Below are 21,311 nucleotides of genomic sequence, written 5' to 3'. Positions count from 1 at the left end.
GAAGGTTAAAGTCTGCCTTCGGTTCAGGTCATGATCTCAGAGTCAAAGTCTGCCTTTGGCTCAAGTCATGATGTCAGGGTTGTGGGATCAAGTCCCACAGCAGGCTTCTTACTCAGAGGGGGAGTTTGTTTCTCCCTCTGCCGCTTCTCCCCCTGCTTATGCTCGCTCTCTCTCTCTGTTGAATAAATGAATACAATCTTTAAAAAAGAAGAAGAAAATGACAATAGAGAGAAAATGGCACTTTAAAAAGGTCTTTTCTAAGAAAACAGATGTCATAATTTGCACTGGTCTTAGAAATTCATTTAAATTGGGTGATGTTTCATTGTATGATATCGAGGGACTTAACTAAAAAGTTCATGAGTTATTTCTCATCACCAGGGTGAAAGACTCCGCATATAGACACCCCCCCCAGCCATTGATTAACTAACTGCTTCTTGGCTTTTCTGTAATCGCTCGCCCTTCCCCTGTTAGACCCCTCCCCCAGTTAATTGTTTAACCACTCCCTTGCCTTTCTGTAACCACTTGGCTTTTAGGGGGTGATACTGGTCTCCTGTTTCAACAGGATACTTTATGCGCATAGTCACATAGGCAAGGGGGGTCGCCTAGGTACGTGGGCCTAGTCACGTAGGCAGGATGTTTCTCTGCTGAGTAATAAGGTCCAACTCCCCCTCCTCACTCCCCCTCCCCACCTTTCTCTTCGCGCGCCGGGGTCCTTCAAAGCCAATCTACAAACACCGAGTATGCCTTACATTCAAACCAGCCAATAAGAACCTTGTAACTATGTTTCTGCTTCTGTACGTATGCTTTCACTTCCCCAAACCCCATAAAAAGGCCCTGAACAAAGGGCTGGCGCGCGAGTCTTCCTAAGACTTGATCGCCCGCAGGTACCTGTGTCAACTCAATAAACCTCGTGCTGTTTGCATCTGATCAGTGGACTCGGCTTGGTTTTTGGGTCCGGGGGTCTCCTCCTGAGAAGGGGTCCATTCCGGGGTGCTTGGAGCCCCGGGGGATCTTTCATTTGGGGGCTCGTCCGGGATACGAGACCCCCCACCCAAGGACCACCGACCCACTGTCAGGAGGTAAGCTGGCCAGCACTCTATTCGTTGTGTCTGTTCGTTGCGTCTGTGGCTGCGTCTGAACCTGTTACTTGTGAATTTGCGCATGCGTTTGGTTTGGGGTTCGATCGGATCCATTTGTATTTGGCGGGGGCCAGAAGGAGCTGACGGGCTCGGACTTCTCCCTCGCAGCCCTGGAAGACGTTCCAGAGGCGTTTGTAGTCCTCCCGGGCGGGACATTTGAGTCCTTCGGGACATTTGGGCCCTGGTGCAGCGGGGCATTTGGAGCTCAGCCTGTATCAGAGAGATACATGGCCTTGGTTGGAGAGGGGGAATCCGGACCCCCAGGATCTCCGCTTGAGTTTTTGCTTTCGGTTTTGTACCGAAATCGCGCAGCGTCCTTCTTGTTAACTGTTTTGTGTGTCTTACTTATTGTCCTTGGTGTTTTCTTTGACTCTAAAATGGGGCAAACACTTACCACCCCCTTAAGTCTCACTTTAGGTCACTGGAGAGATTCTGAGTTTCTCCTAATAGATGTGGGGGTTTCTCCCTCACTCACTTCTCATGTTAATGGCTATAACTGGAACCAACTGGGGTTGGTCTAACTCGAGACAGAGACCATAAGGAATATTCCCAAGCAGCTGCCGAAACTCTCTTTGTTTCGGGGAAGTTTCCCTGTGTTCTCTGGCCCGACTTGGACTGCTTAACCCCTCCCCCCTTGCTGATGGGAAAGCATGGCATCTGCTCCTCTGTTGGGGCTTATGAGCTCTAAAACCGGGAATCTTTTCTCTGCCTCCTGGCAGCACTTTGTTTCTTCTGTTTCCCCCTTATCGTATTTCTGTACCAATGTGCGTGCAGCCTGCATGACTAGCCTCTCAATCATGCACCATGGCTCCTTCTCTCTTCACTGTCAAGGAGCAAGAAGAGCAGCCCCTGGACCTAACGCACCCCCACTCCAGATCTTCCCATGCATGTCTCAGGTAAACATTCAAAGTGGAGTGGGCCCAGGTGAAATGTAAATCACTATTGGAACTAAGTTAAGTTTGTTGGTTTAATTAAGATAAGATGTGTCTTTGAAGTTACAGCAGTAAATGTGAAGCTTTTATTCTATCAAAGTTTATTAAAGGTCAAATAAGCTTATGTTATTTATTAAAATTTGTTAGCAAAGAGATGACTAAACTGATGGTTAATTGTCTGTCTCAAAGTTCTAATGGGTAATTGCTGAAGTAGCTTTCAAAGTCTTTGGTAACCTGAAAGTTTAAAGTTTTGGTTGGATGACAAACGGAATTGAATTGTGGACATCTATATCTTAACCAAACAGGATAAAATGCTAAGTCGTTAATTACTGGATGTAGGTTTGTGCTTTTGATTTCTCAACTGCAAAGAAGCTAAGAGTATTTAAATCTGTTGGTAAACGTGTTTTGCACCTAACTGTTTCATAAATTTGACATCTTAAGATTTCTGTTCTAACAGTTCGCAATTGGTTAATACTTAGTCTTAACTAGAGATTAAGGAGTTTCTAAGACCATCAAATTCTGCTTAGTGTAACTAAAACTGATAAAAATAAGGAAAACTCTATAAAAAAGTAGGTGATATGTAAAAAAAGATTTAAGGAATGGGAATACATTTTGTTGAAGGTAAGGGAAGATAATTTTGTCCTCAATGAGATGGTTGTTTGGAAGGAAATAGCTTGGGACAAAACCTAAATGCAAAGGAAAGTTGTAGAAGGTTTATGAAGGGAAATCTTCAGAAAAGGAATTTTAGATATGGTCAGGACAGACTAAAAAGGAAGAAAAACAACCTCCAAGGTGATTTAATACTCTCCTGACCTGCCTCCACATAAATTATACTTCCAAGTAAAGTATAAGGGCCATTTGGCCTTGAGAGATTAAGGAAGAAGCCCAACCTTGAGAGACTGCAAAAACACCCGGTTGCCATCCTCCATTGCCTGTAACCATAGAAATTCACTCTAATCTGTAAAGAGTAAAAAGGGAGATTGATCACCTCCCATTAGCCAGAGATACCCAAAAGGGAGGGTATCCAACCTGTTTGAATCTGAAGAGTGCCTGACTGTGTAAATCTGTCTGTACGGCTTCACTGCTTCGGCTACGGAGTCTGAGTGGGCTGCACCCTGAGTCTCGCAGGGCGTCATATGGCAGAACGGTCATCTACTCCACGGAGTAGCCTGGTCTAGGGTTTATTCGGACAGGCCTTAGCTAAAACGCTCCTAAGTTCCTGTGGGGAATGCGAGCAGGACAGCAGGGGAAAGATCCCCCTCCCTTGTCTGCGACATCATTCATGATGGGAGAAAAACCCAGAAAACTCCTATCTTAAGACTGCACACTTAAAAATAAAATTAAAAAGGGAAAAGACACTGGTATAAAAAAAAAAAGCTGATTTTCTTTGTTTAAAAGGACAAAGTTTTCTTAGATTAATTGATCAGATAAGAGAATGTAAATGGTTTTCTCTTTGCCAGCCCAGAAAACCCAGTCTCTATGTTTTGTTTTATCACGTGTTTAACATCCCTAATTATATTTAGGCATGTGCTTTAAAACTTTCTAAGATTTTAGCAATTGTTGACAAGATTTAAACCAATGATAAACCTTGGGTTACATTTGGGAAAATGCTATAATTATTCTAGAGATTCTATACATTTCCTAAAGTTTTAAATGTTTTAAAAGATCATCGCTTGATATTATAATTACAGAAATGTTATGTATCACAGAAGTAACCTGATTTCCTTGTCAGCTAAATTGTAAACTCTTGTCTCATCAGCTCTAACCATATCCATTCCGAGTTTTGTCATTTGTAATTGTTTTAATTCTCTTGTAAAATGAGTTTTATCTTAAAGGAGATTCATATAAAGGACTTCCAGGACAAATACAGATATTTGATATACTTGAAAATCCTAAAACTGAAATGGGTAAGAATTTCCAAAACTAACTAAAGGTGCATTCACCAGAATTAGTAACATGGAACTAAATGAACTAAAAGATTATAATGTTGTGTCTCTTATTTTAGACATTGCTGGTTCTCTCTAATGTTTGCTCTTCCAGACTAGGGATACTTTTTCTTAAGTTATCTGTAACTCACAGAGATGTAAAAGTGCTCAAGGCATTCAACTTTTCTCTCTATCTAAACCCTCTGAAACCAAAAGGTCTCAATAAGTATTCTTTCTTCCATGGCAATCAGTCATTTGCATAAGTTCAATAAGAATCTGTTCACTTTGTAACAGGACAGCATTGGAAACTGGTTATTTTACCAAGGCTTTGACTGGAATGTCATAGTTGAAAAAGACATGCATAGACTCAGATATGACCAGACAGCTTTAAGGAACTAAGGTTGACTTTATGAAACCTGGAGCCATAAAGCCCCTTGGGACTATTGGCCTGATACCTTGTTTACAGAGTTCCCAGCAGCCTCACCAGGTGAGTAAAGAATGTCACTCCTTGGTAGGTGCAGAATCTCATGAAGAGGCATATGCCCAAATCGACAGGTATTGCAGGCATGCCTGATGGCAAGTATGTGGCTTGGCTTCTGGCCTGGAGAGGCTACTAGAAGTTCAACCTAGAGATTCCTTATAAGAAGTTCCAGCAAAGCAGATTCTAAAAGATCTATATGATCACACTCAACTGTTCTTGCTGAGCTTATGTAAATAATGGGCCAAGTTTGTTAAAACTGGACTTGTTTCACAAGTGACTTAGTCCTGATTTGGCTATCTCTGTAAATGAGGGTTATCTTAGAGAGAAAAATTATATTTTAATAACACACCTTTATGGATATTAAATTCTAGATTCGATTGTCTTTAAATGTTTGTTTACCTAAGCTAAACAATTTGAGGTAAACTTCAGAGAAGTTACACAATAGCTTCTTTAATCAATCTTATTATCTTGTGGGTATATTAACAAGACCCCACGACACATAATTAAACAACTGAAAAATGGGATTGATTCCCCTATAATTGTATAACTTAACTAACACCTTGTTTGTGGCTGGGATAATGAAATTGCCTAAAGGCCAGCCTATTGCACTCCATAGGATTAACTATGGACTTATAGAGATAATGGATGACCCCACTTTCTTTATGATTAGATCGGATGATGCATGGGGAACTCCCCTTATCTCTTGACAAGTTTTCTCACTTGCCAGTGATCCTCTGTAATCAGGATATTGTTAAGGCTGGACCACTCAAAGGTCTTCTTATTGGTTTCATCCCTTAGTCATATTTATCCTAGAGGCCACCTCTGTTGAGGTGCAATTGCAAACAGATGCTTTAGCGAAACCTAAAACAGCCCCTAACTAATGAGTTCACATCAGGTCCAGATTTTTCTTAGAATTCAAAGGCCACCAAAGAATGATGAAGGCCGACTAATTAAATATTGGGCTATACTTACAGATATGCCAAATAAATGACAGTTTACTGATGACAATAGTTTTCATAGAAAAAAAATAAGAAAAGCTAGGTATACTGTAGTGTTCACTAGCACTTTGCAATTGCCAAAGCCTAAGAATAAACATTAACACTGACTCCAAATATGCCTTCCTGGTACTACATGCCCATGGAGCAATTTGAAAAAAAAGGGGATTGCTGTCAAGCCATAACTCCCCAATCAAATATGGGCCTAAGTTACAAAACCCTCCTTAACTTACTAAGGATGGTGTATATCAAATCTGGGATGCATATCTGTGGCTTACACCCACGATTGGACGGCTCAGTCAGAAGGCAGTTTTATGCTGGGAACAAAGAAATCATACGAGTGATACTTGGGCAAAGAACGCACGATATCTAGGATGGCTATCACTAGAAATGTGTTCCCAAGTAACAGTACTCCAGGCTACTGACTGGTTTGCTACTGACTGGGCAAGACGACCTGGCATTAGATGGCCAGCTCCAAATGGAACCCAGTGGATATGTGAAACAAACCTGTGGCCCTGGCTTCCTCCAGGGTGGATAGGTCGCTGTACCTTAGGATTTGCCTGGATTCATGGGCGCATTACTAAAACCATTACAACTCCAGCTAGTCTCCCCAACTTAAAACAAAGATGGATGCGATCTATTTTTTAAATGGTATAATCACTTAGCATCCATTTTTGTTCCATCTTTGTGACTAGAGGATGTCATGTGGCATATATGTAATTATCAAGACAGAATGTTGTGTGTACATCCCAGACTATCACAAAAGTGTCACAGGATTAATAAAGGATATGAATGCCCAGATTAAAGCTCTACAAGATCCTTCTCTCTCTCTCAGCAATTGGTTAGCTTACTGGTTTGGAGGAGGACTGTAGCCAAATCTCCTTTTTGGGCTTCTCATTCTTATTGCCTTATTAACCTTAATATGTTGCTTTGTTCGCTATTTCTCTACTTGGTGCCGAGACTCCATCGCTGCAATGACTTCACCACGACAGATGATCCTTACCATGCGCAAAGATACTTTTTCACTGTCAGCACTGGATTCAGCTGCCTCCGCCTTTCGTAACTCCCCTATACATTCCTCCACTGATCAATGTTGACCTGAGTAGGTAGGGACAGCTCTACGCCCCTATTCAGCAGGAAGAAGTTACAGAAGATAAGACCTTCCACCTTCAACCACCTTAAAGATTTAAGGGTCAAAATTGTTCAGGAGGCTGGCTGAAGAGGGAGCAGGGGCTGGCGCCTTGCACCCCCCTCTCCACCCCTCCCCTTGATAATATGTATGACATTTCACAGGCACCCCTGACTGCCCTGAAAAAAAAGAACAAATGTTTATATTGCAGAGATCACAGTCTTGTAAGGCAGGAGTCTCCCTTTGTTTGCAAATGTCCTTGAGATTTACAACAAAGAAGTTACCTTATCAATAGCCCAATTTCCAAAGACACATAACTCAGTTCCTCAAGCCCATCTGCAAGCCCTGCAGCTAGTACACCCTAACATCTGCAAGCTAGCAATGGGAACTCCAGCCAATTAGGACGTAGAAAATTACTTTGACCGCCTTCACAACCATCCCCCCCGGGGTGACTCGGGTTAAATCCTTGGGGAAGCTATGGGGACTGAAGTCAACAAAGTATGTTAAGAACACTTATGCCCCGTGTTTCACAGACCCAGAGAGTGGACCTACTGTAGTGGGACATCCCACTTTTATTGTCGCTATTGGGGCTGCAAAACCACTGGTGACACAGCAATATCAGCTAATTCGACAGACCGGATCCCAAACTGACCTGGTACAGGACCAGAGCGAATGGATATAAGATTCTATCCATGATAAAGAAAAAGGGGGGAATGAAAGACTCCGCATATAGACACCCCCCCCCCAGCCATTGATTAACTAACTGCTTCTTGGCTTTTCTGTAATCGCTCGCCCTTCCCCTGTTAGACCCCTCCCCCAGTTAATTGTTTAACCACTCCCTTGCCTTTCTGTAACCACTTGGCTTTTAGGGGGTGATACTGGTCTCCTGTTTCAACAGGATACTTTATGCGCATAGTCACATAGGCAAGGGGGGTCGCCTAGGTACGTGGGCCTAGTCACGTAGGCAGGATGTTTCTCTGCTGAGTAATAAGGTCCAACTCCCCCTCCTCACTCCCCCTCCCCACCTTTCTCTTCGCGCGCCGGGGTCCTTCAAAGCCAATCTACAAACACCGAGTATGCCTTACATTCAAACCAGCCAATAAGAACCTTGTAACTATGTTTCTGCTTCTGTACGTATGCTTTCACTTCCCCAAACCCCATAAAAAGGCCCTGAACAAAGGGCTGGCGCGCGAGTCTTCCTAAGACTTGATCGCCCGCAGGTACCTGTGTCAACTCAATAAACCTCGTGCTGTTTGCATCTGATCAGTGGACTCGGCTTGGTTTTTGGGTCCGGGGGTCTCCTCCTGAGAAGGGGTCCATTCCGGGGTGCTTGGAGCCCCGGGGGATCTTTCAAGGGTTTGGGTGTATAATGTAATTATAAATTAAAATCTCTTAACCTTTTATCATCCTGAGAGTAACAAGAAACATTTACATTTTACTCTCAAAATAATGTAACACACTTGAGAGTGAAAAAATAAAGGGTAAAATGGAGGCATAGTTCCTCAACATCCCCCAGATTGACTCCCTGGTCTCCCATTATGAGGACCAGGGAGGATCAAGGAGAAAGCAAGATCATAAAAATTACTATCTAAGAATTCTCAAGGTAATTTCTCCTAAAGCAGTGAGAAAAGCAAAAACATTAAAACATCCCTTTAAAAAAAATCCTTAACAAGCTATCATCGTGAGATATCTAATTACTCTACTTATATCAAACAAGACATACAGAGCTCCCTAATATTACATTTACTTCCCTCTAATTCTTTTTGCTAACCCAGTATTTCTTAGAAACCAAGCCAGGAAGGTTCTATATTATTTTTGCATCGAGAAATTCACCCAGGCTAATTATTTCCTTTGAAAATGAACTTTATTCCCTAGGCTTAATGAATACATAAATCATGTAAATTTTTACTAAATAACTCATTTACTACCAGCCTAGAGCTGCCAATACAAGGAAAGAAAGACGTTTTAAATATAGGATGCGTTGATGGCAGCTCAGCCTCAGCTCTTTTCTATAAGATCACTAACCTTCTTCAGGGACGCAATGGTGGTCTGATCATCCTGGGAGAGCTTCAGGGCAGTGGCGACCTTCGCGGAATTAACCACAATCTCTGCGTTTAGCTCTCTGCATTTGGCCATCAGGCGCTTTTCATTGTCATAAGACTTTTTCATGACAGCATGAAGCTTCTCATATTCAATTCGAAATTTATCCAGACTTTTGTCCCCTGAAAGTTCACTGAGAACATCCTGAAAATCCCTTTCGATTTCTTCATAGGCAGTTTCTTCCAGCACTAGCTTTTCACTCTTTTCCTGTGCACAAGATCAGGGAGAGGAATAGTATTGCAACGTGAAACACCATTCCTGTTCGGGGAGTGCTATTATTAGCTATGAATACAAGACCTCACCAAAGGAAAATAAAAGCCCCTGACAAGACATCTTGTTCATCCCCTGATGCATGTATATATGTACGCATGTGTGTTAGGATAACAATGTTTATAATATTATATATATATATATATATATATATATATATATATATAAAATAGTAATATATCCTACCACATGGTGCCGAAGAGCGAGTTAAATAGGATCATTCACATTGAACACTTGACCACATGCCTGGCAAACAGGAGGCACGCAATAAATTTTGAAAGCTATTATGATTACGCCAAGCCCTGATTTGTTTTCACTTCATCTTGCTTCTTATTGCCCCCAGGACTGCAGCAGAAAGCCATGGCACCTCCTGGTCAGTTATAAGGAGATTTTGGTGTCTATACCATGAAATCACACACACTGACAATGAACCCCATCCGAAATATGGAGTAGTCTCCTAAAAGATATTTTATCATTCTTATCTTTTAAAATAAATAGGGAGGTGCCCTCCACAGGTGTATTGAGATGCCCCCTGTGCCACGCTCACAGGCCTTCTCCAGATTTGCTTCCCAGGCTCAGCTAGACAACATTTTTTTTTAAAGCCCAGACATAGAGATGTAATTCAAACATATGTGGCTATGACTTTAAGAAAAACCTGGGAACTAGTTATGTAAGAATTTTCATTTCTCTAGTGTTAAGGGTTAAATTTGTCCCCCAGAAAGTTATGTTGAAGTTCTACCCCCCAGTGCCTATAAATGTGACCTTGTTTGGAAGTAGAGTCATTATATATGTAATCCACTAACTTGCAGTCATACTGGAGTAGGGCGGGCCCTATAAGCCTCCTTATAAAAAGAGGGAAAATTATAAGTGCATAGTGAGGGATGTCTAAATTTATTGTGGTAGGGGCACCTGGGTGGCTCAGTGGGTTAAAGCCTCTGCCTTCAGCTCAGGTCATGATCCCAGGGTCCTGGGATGGAGCCCCGCATCAGGCTCTCTGCTCAGCGGGAAGCCTGCTTCCCCCACCTCTCTCTGCCTGCATCTCTGCCTACTTGTGATCTCTACCTGTCAAATAAATAAATAACATCTTTAAATAAATAAATAAATTTATTGTGGTAATTGTTTTAAAATATATATACATACACCTATACATATATATATAGATCTGTGTGTATATATATATCAAATCATTATATTGTATACCTAAAACTAATATAATGTCACATGTCAATTATATCTCAATGTTAAAAAGAAAAGTAGGGAGTAGGATTTGGACAGAGACACAAACACAGGAAAATACCACGCAAAGACAGACACGGGGATTAGACTGAGGCAGCTACAAGCCAAGGAAAGCTAAGGACGGCTAGCTACCATCAGAAGCCAGGGAAGGGGCAAGGAAGGATTTTGCTTAGGGTCTCTGAGGAAGCGTGGTCCTGCCAACACCCTGACTGCAGCCTTCTAGCCTCCAGAACTGCGAAAGGATAATTCTCAACTATGTTAAGCCAGTTTACAGCACTCTGTACAGGCCTAGCAGACTAAGACACCTTCTTCTTGTTAGGCACAGCACAATAATAACAAAGAATGGGGATGGTTAATATACTTATTTATTCAGCGAATGCTTACTGAACATTTGTTGTGTGTAAGTTGGCATGAGGGAGCCTGTAGGAGGCAGTAAGGTAAGGAGTAAACAGCCCTCCCACAGGGAATTGTAGCATTAATAGTTGATGGGTTATGTTTTCAGATAATGCAAGTAAGGAGTTTGATACCTGCCATAAAATGGGTTCAAAATTCTACAAGGGACCTATAGGAAGATGGAATCACTCCTAGCAGCCAGAAAGAAAGCAAATTTCCTTAAGAAGGTGTTATTTGAGCAGTCCCAGAAGGAAGAGCGAAATTTTCACAAGTGAATATGGAGAGAAAAGGTATGCCTAGCCCACTGTGAAGGCTGAACAAGTGCTCAGGGCCCAGCAAATATCCAGGATTTGAGACTGGTTAAGAAGCTCAAGTTGGCTAACGTGTAAGCACTATGACAAGGAGACAGAAAGATTAGACTAGACAGGGAGTTAAGGACTGACTGGAGTCCTTGAGTGGAATTCTAAGGGCAATGGAGTGGATTAATCTGTAGACCACGCAGACCCACTCAAGACTTTGGAACTGATAAAGTTTGAAAGGCCTTATTTATGTATGCAATATTATGCTTTGGTATTCTACCCTAAAAAGAGCTTCAACATCAACACTCTATTGCTAATCAAAGAAATCAACTGAGATGATTTCTCTAATCCCCAAAATAAAGTAAAATTTAAATTCATCCTGCAGATTTAGGGTAAGCAATCTTGTTTACGTTCTGCCTTGACAAGCCTGTCTTGCCCAATATAGAGAAAGCCGATGCTGCTTTCCAACGGCACACGGGGGAAGAATGAGGCACAAACAATTCAGCTTCAAGAGAACGGGAGCAGGGGTCGGCAATTGAGGAAACTGCCACCCAGAACAACTCCTCAGTCCTGTATTTATTAGATACAAGATAATAATCAACAATTGAGTCGAAGGAGATCATAGATAAACAAGATATGCCTGCTTGATCAGGCATAGGATTGGTAAACGCATTTTAAGGAATCAATCTAATTAACTACAGGTGATCTCTGGAGAAGGGGAGATAACAAAAAAAAGAAACAGGCTGCCTCCAATTGAGGGGGCCGGGCATTCCCAGCTGCTCGGCTGCAAGGACTATGTATATCATCCTCTCCCCCAGGGGCCTGTTGTTGGTACGTGTTCAAGCATGTTTGGTCAGTACATTGTTCTGACGAACAGTTACAAGTCTACATATTATTGGTTTTCTTTTTTTTTTTTTTTTAAGATTTTATTTATTTATTTGACAGAGAGAGATCACAAGTAGGCAGAGAGGCAGGCAGAGAGAGAGGGGGAAGCAGGCTCCCCGCTGAGCAGAGAGCCCGATGCGGGGCTCGATCCCAGGACCCTGGGATCATGACCTGAGCTGAAAGCAGAGGCCTTAACCCACTGAGCCACCCAGGCTCCCCATATTTTTGGTTTTTAAAAACACTTGTACTGTTGATTTCCAAAGATGACACCCAAGCAAAAGAATCCACGTCTTAAAATAGATATGGAGTAACAAGCGAATCTATTACAATTTTTATAGTAACATTAGTACTAATGTTAAACTCAACAGTGGCTTTCTTCCTAACTAAAAACAGCTATTGCCAATATCACAATATAGCAATTCCACAAAGGAGAGAAAAATTGTATTAAGAAAATGCAGTGCTGCTGCTACCCTGTGTTTTCCCCTTGTTGATGCTAAACATGAGCACACACCAAAATGTATCACGGCCATGTTCTCAACTCTATCCCTGTAAATGGTATTAATATCAACACTTGATCACTAGCTAATGATTTGTTTGCAGACTAGGTTTTCCCTGTATACCTGGCACTTAGCACAGGAATGGAAAAATATCAAAAAAAGTAAAGTTTTTAAAAAGTATTTTTATGAGATTTGTTCATATTGTCATTTCAAAAATATACCATTACCAAAAGCACAGCAAAAATAGTCTCTGAGCTGTGACCAATAACCAGGTGGTGTCTGACTATCAGAGAATTTAATGGTATCTAATTTGGAAGCACCATTTTAACATGAACCAGTCAGAAATGAACTATAGTGTTCCTTCAAGTTGGCTAACATATAAGCACCATGACAGGGAGATGGAAAGAGAAGACTAGACACGGAATTAAGGATAGACTGGAGTCCTTGACTGGAATTCTAAAGGCAATGGAGTGGACCATGCAGACTCACTCAAGACTTTGGAACTGATAAAGTTTGTAAGGCCCTATTTATGTATGCAACATTATGCTTTGGTATTCTACCCTAAAAAGAGCTTCAACATCAACACTTTATCGCTAATCAAAGAAATTTGCTTTCCTGCTTAAGGAAATTTGCTTTCTTTCTGGCTGCTGGGAGTAATTCCATCTTCCTATAGGTCCCTTGTAGAATTTTGAACCCATTTTATGGCAGGTATCAAACTCCTTACTTGCATTATCTGAAAACATAACCCATCAACACAACCCATCAATGCTACAATTCCCTGTGGGAGGGCTGTTCATTCCTTATGTTGCTGCCTCCTACAGGCTTTACCTATCTTGTGAGCATTTACTATCTACCAGGCACTGTTTTAGGCACCGGGAATACCAATCAGTGGGACAAAAACAAGGAAAAAAGACAGGAGAGCTACAGTGATAAATGAGGCCAGAGTGTTAATGGAGGCTTGTGGAAGTAGAAATGAGGAAAACCTAACTGACATTGAGTGAGAAGAAAAACAGAAGAAGAGAAGAAATGAGAGATCATGAAGGGGAAGGGAGACCAGGAAATAATTTCTGCGTGATGTTGTTATCTACGGCTTATGTGTGGAGAATGAAGAAGAATGAAATAAACCAAGATAATTGGCAAGGGAGAAAAGGAGGGAATGCTCAAAAGCAAATAAAGAGACAAATACTAGAAGAGTCAAGATGGCAGACGAGTAGCAGACCGAGATGACATCAGGCTGCAGGAGTTCAGCTAGATAGTTATCAAACCATTCCAAACACCTACAAACCCAACAGGAGATTGAAGAGAAGAAGAGCAGCAATTCTAGAAACATAAAATCGACCACTTTCTGAAAAGCAGGACATGTGAAGAAGTGAATTCAAAGCAATGGGAAGATAGACTGCGGGGGAAAGGGCCGGCTCCCAGCAAGCGGCAGAGCAACGAAGCACAAAATCCAGACTTTTAGAAGTCTGCTCCACTGAGGGACATCACTCCAGAGGCTCAGCAGGGGTGGAACCCTCCCAGGAACACTGTGGTCTCAGGTCCTGTGGGGTCACAGAAGGATAGGGGATGTCTGAGTGTAGCAGAGCTCCCAGGTATCGGAGTGGAGAAGCCAAACAAGAGACGGAGCCGAGGAGTAAGCTCTCAGCTTGGGGTCACCTTAAACCATGATCCACAGCACAGTCGAACCACTGCTCTTTGAGCAGGGACCCCACAAGTGGCAGATCTGGGGAGACCACCTTCCTCCACCAGAAGAGCAGAGCAGCAGGAATCTGCTGGATTTGGAGACTACAAACGGGGCCGTGTGCCAGAGACAGAAATGCTCAGTCACAGGTCAGGTGAGCTTGTAGCGTAGCCGTAGAACAGGGAGACGGGAGTGATTGAGCACTTTTCTCTGAGGGTGCACTGAGGAGTGGGGCCCTGAGCTCTTGTCTCCCGTGGGCCAGAGACTGGAAGGCCACCATTTTCATTCCTGTCCTCCAGAGTTCTACGGAAAGCCCTCAGGGAACAAAAGCTCCTGAGAGGGAACCTGAGCAAATTACTTAGCCCAGACCCTGGCCAGGGCGGTGCAATTCCTCTTCGGGCAAAGACGTTTGAGAATCACTGCAACAAGTTCCTCTCCCAGAAGATCAGCATGAACATCCAACCAAGACCAAGTTCACTGATCAAGGAGAACAGTGGAGTTCCAGAGGAGGGGAAAGCAAAGCATGGAATTCATGGCATTCATGGCTTTCTCCCCATGATTCTTTAGTCTTGCAAAGTTAATTAAACTTTTTGAATTTTATTTTTTTCTTATTCTATTTTTTTAACTTTTTCTCTTTCCTCTTTTAATGTTTTTAACTGTTTATCTTAACAATACCTTTCTTAAAAAAATCTTTTTAAACCATCATTATTATAGTCATATTTTGTCTTTCATTGTATCTAATTTTATTTTTTGAATATGTATAGGGCTTTTCTTCTAAAAAATTCTGGGATACAATTTCTTCTAATAGATCAAAATATACCCTATATCTAGCACAGGGCTTTGTTCTAGTCTCCAGCCTCAGCAAATTCTCTCCACTTTCTTTTTCCAACCAACTTATCTTATCAATTCCTTTTTTATAATTTTTTTAAATTTTCATCTTTACAGTCATATTCCATCCCTTCATTGTGTTTACCCTTATTTTGTGTGTGTGTGTGTGTGTGTGTGTGTGTATTTCTTTAAAATTCTAGGAGGTAGTTCCTTCTAAGAGACCAAAATACATCCAAAATCAAGTGGGTGGCTCTGTTCTACTCACCAGTCTAATATATATTTTTTAAACTTTTTTTTAACTTCTTTTTACCCCTTTTCTTCTGCCCTTGATTTGGGGTCTCTTCTGATTTTGTTAGTGTACATGTTTCAGGGTCTTTGCCACCCTTTTGGTATCTTATTCCTTCATTCATATATTCTCATCTGGATAAAAGGACAAGGTGGAAAAATTCACCACCAAAAAAAGAACAAGAGGAACTACCAAAGGCTAGGGACCTAATATGTCATATCTAGAGTTCAGAATGACAATTCTCAAGGTGCTAGCTGGGCTCAAAAAAGGCATGGAAGATATTAGAGAAACCCTCTCCGGAGAAATAAAAGCCCTTTCTGGAGTAATAAAAGAACTAAAATCTAACCAAGCTGAAATCAAAAAAGCTATTAATGAGGTGCAATCAATAATGAAGGCTCATACTGCTAGGTTAAATGAGGCAGAAGAGATAATTAGTGGTATAGAAGACCAAATGATGGAGAAGAAAGAAGCTGAGCAAAAGAGAGACAAACAACTACTGGACCACAAGGGGAGAATTCAAGAGATAAGTGATACTATAAGATGAAACAACATTAGAATAATTGGGATTCCAAAGAAGAAGAAAGAGAGAGAGGGGCAGAAGATATATTGGAGCAAATTATAGTATAGAATTTCCCTAATATGGCAAAGGGAACAAGCATCAAAATCCAGGAGGCACGGGGATCTCTCCTCAAAAACATAAAAATAGGCTCACACCCAGGCATATAATAGTAAAACTTACAACTCTTAGTGACAAAGAGAAAATCCTGAAAGCAGCTCGGGACAAGAAGTCTGTAACATACAATGGTAGAAATATTAGATTGGCAGCAGCCTTATCCACAGAGAACTGGCAGATCAGAAAGAATTGGCATGTTATATTCAGAACACTAAATGAGAAAAGCATGCAGCCAAGAATACTGTATCAGCTAGGCTATCGTTGAAAATAGAAGGAGAGATAAAAAGCTTCCAAGACAAACAAAAACTAAAAGAATTTGTAAACACCAAATAAGCCCTGCAGGAAATATTGGAAGGGGTCCTCTAAGCAAAGAGAGAACCTAAAAGTAGTAGACCAGAAAGGAACAGAAACAATATACAGGAACAGTCACCTTACAGGCAATACAATGGCACTAAATTCATATCTTTCAATAGTTACCCTGAATGTAAATAAGCTAAATGCCCCAATCAAAAGACACAGGGTATCGGAATGGATTAAAAAAATGAGACCCATCAATATGCTGCCTACAAGTAACTCATTTTAGACCCAAAGAAACCTCCAGATTTAAAGTGAGGGGCTGGAAAACAATTTACCATGCTAATGGACATCAAAAGAAAGCTGGGGTGGCAATCTTTATATCAGATACGTTAGATTTCAAGCCAAAGACTATAATAAGAGATGAGAAAGGGTATTATATATACGCAAAGGGTCTGCCCAACAAGAAGATCTAACAATTTTAAATATCTATGCCCCTAACATAGGAGCAGCCAACTATATAAACCAATTAATAACAAAATCAAAGAAACACATTGACAATAATACAGTAATACTAGGGTGCTTTAACACCCCCCCACACTGATATGGACAGATCATCCAAGCAAAAGATCAACAAGGAAATAAAGGCCTTAAATGACACACTGAACCAGATGGACATCACAAATATATTCAGAACTTTCCATCCCAAAGCAACAGAATACACATTCTTCTCTAGTGTGCATGCAACATTGTCCAGAATAGATCACATTCTGGGTCACAAATCAGGTCTCAACCGGTACCAAAAGATTGGGATCATTGCCTGCAAATTTTCAGACCACAATGCTCTGAAGCTAGAACTCAATCACAAGAGGAAAGTTGGAAAGAACCCAAATACATGGAGGTTAAAGAGCATCCTACTAAATGAATGGTATAACCAGGAAAGTAAGGAAGAACTGAAAAAATTCATGGAAACAAATGATAATGAAAATACAACTGTTCAAAATCTGTGGGACTCAGCAAAGGCAGTCCTGAGAGGAGAGTATGTAGTGATACAAGCCTTTCTCAAGAAACAAGAAAGGTCTCAAATACACAATCTAACCCTACACCTAAAGGAGCTGGAGGAAGAACAGCAAAGAAGGCCTAAACCCAGCAGTATAAGAGAAATAATAAAGATCAGAGCAGAAATCAGTGAAATAGAAATTGAAGAACAGGAGAACAAATCAACGATACTAGGAACTGGTTCTTTGAAAGAATTAGTAAGACTGATAAACCCCTGGCTAGATTTATCAAAAAGAAAAGAGAAAGGACCCAAATAATAAAATCATGAATGGAAGAGAAGAGATCAAAACCAACACCAAAGAAATACAAACAATTATAAGAATATATTATGAGCAACTATATGCCAGCAAATTTGACAATCTGGAAGATATAGATATATTCCTAGAGACGTATAAACTACCAAAACTGAACCAGGAAGAAATAGAAAACCTGAACAGACCCATAACCAGTAAGGAGATTGGCCCAGGGCCAGAAGGCTTCCCAGGGGAATTCTACTAAACATTTAAAGAAGAATTAATACCTATTCTCCTGAAACGATCCCAAAAAATAGAAATGGAAGGAAAACTTCCAAACTCATTTTATGAGGCCAGCATCACCTTGATCCCAAACCAGACAAAGACCCCATCAAAAAGGAGAATTACAGACCAATATCTTGATGAACACAGATGCAAAAATTCTCACCAAAATACTAGCCAATAGGATCCAACAGTACATTAAATGGATTATTCACCACGGCCCAGTGGGATTTATTCCTGGACTGCAAGGTTGGTTCAACATCCGCAAATCAATCAATGTGATACAATAAATTAACAAAAGAAAGAACAAGAACCATATAATACTCTCAATAGATGCTGAAAAAGCATTTGACATAGTAGAGCAAGCTTTCTTGATCAAAATTCTTCAAAGCATAGAATAACAATAACATCAAAGCCATCTATGAAAAACCCACAGAGAATATCATTCCCAATGGAGAAAAACTGAGAGCTTTTCCACTAAGGTCAGGAACACGGCAGGGATGTCCGTTATCACCCACTGCTATTCAACATAGTACTAGAAGTCCTAGCCTCAGCAATCAGACAACAAAAAGAAATTAAAGGCATCCAAATCGGCAAATAAGTCAAACTATCACTCTTTGCAGATGATATGATACTATATGTGGAAAACCCAAAAGACCCCACTCCAAATCTGCTAGAACTTATACAGGAATTCAGTAAAGTGTTAGGATATAAAATCAATGCACAGAAATCAGTTGTATTTCTATACACCAACAACAAGATAGAAGAAAAAGAAATTAAGGAATCGATCCCATTTACAATTGCACCCAAAACCATAAGATACCTAGGCATAAGCCTAACCAAAGAGGCAAAGAATCTGTACTCAGAAAACTATAAAGTACTCATGAAAGAAACTGAGGAAGACACAAAGAAATGGAAAAGTGCTCCATGCTCATGGATTGGAAGAATAAATGTGAAAATGTCTATGCTACCTAAAGCGATCTACATGTTTAATGCAATTTCTATCAAAATACCATCAATCTTTTTCAAAGAAATGGAACAAATAATCCTAAAATTTATTTGGAACCAGAAAAGACTTTGAATAGCCAGAGGAATGTTGAAAAAGGAAGCCAAAGTTGGTGGCATCATAATTTTAGACTTCAAGCTCTATTACAAAGCTGTCATCATCAATATAGTATGGTCCTGGCACAAAAACAGACATAGAGATTAATGGAACAGAATAGAGAGCCCAGAAATAGACTCTCAACAATATGGTCAACTAATCTTTGACAAAGCAGTCAAGAATGTCCATTGGAAAAAAGACAGTCTCTTCAACAAATGGTGTTGAGAAAATTATATAGCCACATGCAGAAGAATGAAACTGGATCATTTCCTCACACCACACACAAAAACAGACTCCAAATGGATGAAAGACCTCAATGTGAGACAGGAATCCATCAAAATCCTTGAGCAGAACACAGGCAGCAACCTCTTTGACCTCAGCTGCAGCAATTTCTTCCTAGAAACATCGCCAAAGGCAAGGGGAGGAAGGGCAAAAATGAACTATTGGGATTTCTTCAAGATCAAAAGCTTTTGCACAGCAAAGGAAACAGTCAACAAAACCAAAAGACAACTGACAGAATGGGAGAAAATACTCACAAATGACATATCAGATAAAGGGCTAGTATCCAAAATCTATAAAGAACTTATCAAACTCAACACCCAAAGAACAACTAATCCAATCAAGAAATGGGCAGAGGACATGGACAGACATTTCTGCAAAGAAGACATCCAGATGGCCAACAGACACATGAAAAAGTGCTCCACATCACTTGGCATCAGGGAAATACAAATGAAAACCACAATGAGATACCACCTCACACCAGTCAGAATGGCTAAAATTAACAAGTCAGGAAACGACAGATGCTGGCGAGGATGCGGAGAAAGGGGAACCCTCCTACAGTGTTGGTGGGAATGCAAGCTGGTGCAGCCACTCTGGAAAACTGTATGGAGGTTCCCCAAAAAGTTGAAAATAGAGCTACCCTATGATCCAGCAATCGCACTATTGGGTATTTATCCTAAAGATACAAATGTAGTGATCAGAAGGGGCACATGCACCCAAGTGTTTATAGCAGCAATGTCCACAATAGCCAAACTATGGAAAGAACCTTGATGTCCATCCACAGATGAATGGAATACTATGCATCCATCAAAAGAAATGAAATCTTGCCATTTGCAACGACATGGATGGTACTAGAGGGAATTATGCTGAGCGAAATTAAGTCAATCAGAGAAAGACAATTATCATATGAGCTCCTGGATACGAAGAATATGCGAGGCAAAGTGGGGTGTTTGGGAAGTAGGGAAGGAAAAAAATGAAACAAGATGGGATTGGGAGGGAGACAAAGCATAAGAGACTCTTAATCTCACAAAGCAAACTGAGGGTTGCTGGGAGGAGGAGGGTATGAAGAGGGTGGTTACATTCTGGACACTGGGGAGGGTATGTGCTATGGTGAGTGCTGTAAAGTGTGAAAGCCTGACAATTCACAGACCTGTACCCCTGGGCAAACAAAACATTATATGTTAATTTTTTTAAAGGGACAAATAAAGGAGAGCTAGAAGGAACAGGAGAAGGAGATGAGGAGGAAAGGGGCATGAATGAGTGAGGGTAACAGGGTGAGTGTGGTGGCCAGCACTGTGTGGAGGTGAGAGGGACATGAGAGTGAGGAACCCAGGAGTGAAGAGGAGGAGGGTGGGAAGGGGATTGTGTATTAAGGGAAGGAGGGAGATTTGCCCAAAGGAAGATGGTGCTTATAAGGGGAAAATAGATGTGGGAGAGGAGATGGAATGATGAAGGACGTGAATGGTGTAGAAGAAATAGAAGGAAGTAGAATAGAATGGGGGCATGATGGCAATGAGAGAAGCGGGAACCAGGCTTTTGGTGGGTGCACAACCTGTGAGGGTGCACAGGGCCCCTTGCTCAATAAGCTCTACCCTTGGTTTAATACTCTGCTGTCTCATTTTGAAATTCTTAATAATTTGTTAACAAGGGGCTCTGTATTTTCATTTTTCATTGAGCCGCACCAATTATGTAGCTGATCCTGGTTGGGACTGACCCTGTGACAGGTGAGATGAGGGAGAACTCTGATGGGGTGATGGAGGAATAGGGTGGGACCATGGTGAATGGGGACTGTGACCAGCATGTAGTGACAGGGACTGAAGGTTGTCCAAATTACAAATGAGAGTGTTAATGGACAATTAGTCAATAAAGGACTGCAGAAATGACCCCCCATCCGTGAGGCTGAAGATGGGGTGTACTACAAAGTGGGGGGATGTATGATGCTACAAGATTTAACATAGTGGTCAATGACAGGGCATTGGCAATGAGTGAAGAGCTTAATGTGTCACAGCAGGTGATCAGATGATAAGGAATCATGGTGTGACAGGTGGACAAAGATCAGTGAATAAGGGTGACAGTGAGTATCTGTGAAGCCTTCCTCCAGGTGCCCCCAGTCAGTGCGTCTCTCTCCATTGGGTGGTGTCTGTCACCTAATGGTTCAAAATCTAGGGGTGGGCGCCTGTCATGCGCGAGTCTGGGAACTCATGAATTTCATACTATGTATGACACAGCGCCAATTTTAAGAGTGGGGGTGGGGTGTGCCTACCCAATGGAAGGAGAGACAGGAGGTAAAGGGGCCAGAACCATCCAGACAGA

General features: G+C 41.3%; 1 protein-coding gene across 3 annotated transcripts in view; it reads right to left on the bottom strand.

Moving 5' to 3' along the window:
• The window catches only part of CFAP58 (cilia and flagella associated protein 58), a 118,633-nt gene that overhangs the window by 90,594 nt on the left and 6,728 nt on the right, over positions 1-21,311 (bottom strand). For all 3 annotated transcript variants that reach the window (XM_044240461.1, XM_044240462.1, XM_044240464.1), the window contains one exon: positions 8,627-8,908. In XM_044240461.1, coding sequence (XP_044096396.1) covers positions 8,627-8,908 — 282 coding nt within the window. The remainder of the gene's footprint in view (positions 1-8,626; positions 8,909-21,311) is intronic.

The sequence above is a fragment of the Neovison vison genome, chromosome 2 (genome assembly GCF_020171115.1).
Source record: "Neovison vison isolate M4711 chromosome 2, ASM_NN_V1, whole genome shotgun sequence".
Taxonomy (NCBI): domain Eukaryota; kingdom Metazoa; phylum Chordata; class Mammalia; order Carnivora; family Mustelidae; genus Neogale; species Neogale vison.
The sequence above is the reverse complement of the archived record's forward strand: the minus strand, read 5'-3'. Positions and strand labels throughout refer to the sequence as shown.